At 44.2% G+C, this 2,500-nt stretch overlaps 1 protein-coding gene across 1 annotated transcript in view; it reads right to left on the bottom strand.

The window, feature by feature from the left end:
- Positions 1 to 2,500, bottom strand: part of LOC125028649 — a 25,891-nt gene that overhangs the window by 23,049 nt on the left and 342 nt on the right. The window contains exons 1-2 of the mRNA XM_047618124.1: positions 2,330 to 2,500; positions 1,993 to 2,214 (exon numbers count right to left, since the gene is read on the bottom strand). The exon at positions 2,330 to 2,500 is cut by the window's right edge and continues 342 nt beyond it. Of these exons, the coding sequence (XP_047474080.1) occupies positions 1,993 to 2,214; positions 2,330 to 2,500 (393 nt within the window). The remainder of the gene's footprint in view (positions 1 to 1,992; positions 2,215 to 2,329) is intronic.

Raw genomic sequence — 2,500 nt, 5'->3', positions numbered from 1 at the left:
TTAACAGTGATATTCTTTAAATATCTTTAGCATAACAGTTGATAACCTTGGCATTGTGAAATATCTTCCTATATTATCTCAGCGGATACAGTCTTCAGTGTCCCCCATTTTCAAACTTTGGGTGCTGTGATGGTGAGGACACCGTCGGAGGACATTGCTGAAGTGACAGCATTCATGTCTACAGCGCCAGGAAAAGTGAAACGCCGACAGAAGCTCTTGCTTGACCTCGAGGTTCCGTCGCTCTTCTCCGCACGACCTTCCACCACCACCTCCTTGTTGTCCACCACCTTCACCTTGACGTCTTCGTTCATGAAGTCGTGGACGTCTAACACTACCTAATTGTGGTATAAGCAAATATTAGTATCATTTAACGTGAGGCATAATGAGAAAATAAATATTTTTTTATGTTTTTTTTAAAGATTATATTACTTATCCACGATGTCACCTCCTCACCTTAAATCCGTTTTGATCGTCTGTAGTCTTCATCGCCTGAGTCTCATCCTTGAGCTCACGTTCCCGTAGACTTCGGTAGCAGGAGAGTTCGTCGTTGGCACTCCCCATAATGTCATGCCTGCTGAGGACTTCATTGACAGCCGTTTCGAAGTCCTTACGAACGTCTTCGAAAAAGGAATCAGAGAAGAACTGACCCTTCAAGGAGATGGAAAGGCACTTGTCCACTGCGTCCTTGCTTGACTGTATATTGTGTGCAAGCATGGATCCTATTTTACCGATTTTATCATGGGCGTCTTTTTTTTGCTTTTCTTGTTTTTCCTCGCTGATGATTTTGTTCGTTAGTGACGACGATGAAGCCACTTCAGACCTCTTAGAACATGTATTCTGATACTCGGTGCGACAACTTTGCTTTTCTGATTTTGTATTCGCTGTAAGAGTTTCTCCAGTGCTTTGAGATGAAGTTTGGGAAACCTGAGCTTCAGAAACCGCACTGGACTTGGATCTTGATGTTTTCTGATTAAAGAAAGTTAGAATTATTGGACTGTACTTAAAGAACTAAATTAATCGATTGCAATCCATAATGTAAGATGAGAAGATAAGTGAAAATGCTTGTATAGACTTACCTTTGGTACAGTAACAGTGAGGATGCCGTCAGATGACACCCCGGACCTCACGGTGTCGGCACTCACGAGTCCTGGGAAGCAGAAACGGCGGAAGAAACTCTTGCTGGACACGGAATCGTCTTGCTTGCTCTCCAAATTGCCTTCGATTGTTAGCTCATTCTCGTCCACCACCTTGACCTTGACGTCGCCTTCCTTGAAGTCTTGTACATCCACCACAATCTGAATTAATTGGAAAATGATATTGATATTAATTAGCACGCATGTATGCAACAGTTTGAGTTTATGAAACGAACGCTTGTTTACATGATAAAATGAAAGTCAAATGTCATATCACTGACCTTATAACACTGGTGGTCCTCGTTGAAGGCGACGGCTTGGTTCTCTTCCTGCAAGTTGTGCTTTCGCAAGTTCCTGTACATGTCCATGTGGTCGCTCGCAGAGTCCAGTTGTCCCCACTCTTTGAGAACTTGGTCGACGGCTTGTTGGAATTGCTGTCGAGTGTCCTGGAAGAAGGAATCGCGGAAGAAAGGCCCTCTTTCGGAAATGGGAAGAAGGTGGAAGGAAGCAAGTGGCTTGGCCTCCATCGACTCGCTCGAAGCCTGCGTACTCTGAGACTCCGTCGACTGAGCCTGATCTTCTTCCACTTTCACTCGAGATGATTTTGATGATTTTTCTTCGACACTCATTTGTTTTGCTTCGACGTTGTTTGTAATATTCGTGTGTGTATTTGTAGCACCTGCAGAGTTTTTGTGCGAGGTAGTGATTTTGATAGTTCGGCCCTCCTTGTTTGTTAAGGAATTCTGGAAGAAGAATTTCATGTAAATGAAGGTTCATTGTCTGTAAAACGTTTTTACACAATGTGCAGCACGTATATGATGATTGTGTTCAATCTGTTTTCTCATCTTGTACCACGTACCTTTTTCGGAACAGTAACAGTAAGAACTCCATCTGCCGACATGGACGAGGACACAGTGTCTTCGCTCAAGAGACCCGGGAATGAGAATCGTCGACAGAAAGTGCTCTTCGAGACGGAGCCATCTTGTCGCTTCTCGACGCTGCCTTCTATCACCAGTTCGCTGTCGTCCACCACCTTCACTTTGATGTCGCCGTCCATGAAGTTGCGCACGTCAATCACGACCTGGAAAGTCAGAGGTCATTATTGTACATTTAATGAATTCATTCATACAAGCAATATGCAAAAGATAATGACAGGTATGTTTCACTGTAAGATAATTACTGTAGAAGACACTTACCTGATGCGACGTATTGTCTTGGCTGACGGAAACAGCCTGATTCTCTTCCGTGAGGTTGAGATCTCGCATTCGTCTGTAGGAAAGAAGGTCGTCCTCGAAGGATGACCGTGAATTCCACAGATCCAGCATGTCTTGCACGGCGGTATCGAACTGCTGGCGGAGGTTCTCGAA

The sequence above is a fragment of the Penaeus chinensis genome, chromosome 9 (genome assembly GCF_019202785.1).
Source record: "Penaeus chinensis breed Huanghai No. 1 chromosome 9, ASM1920278v2, whole genome shotgun sequence".
Taxonomy (NCBI): domain Eukaryota; kingdom Metazoa; phylum Arthropoda; class Malacostraca; order Decapoda; family Penaeidae; genus Penaeus; species Penaeus chinensis.
This window is presented reverse-complemented; position numbering and strand designations above follow the sequence as displayed.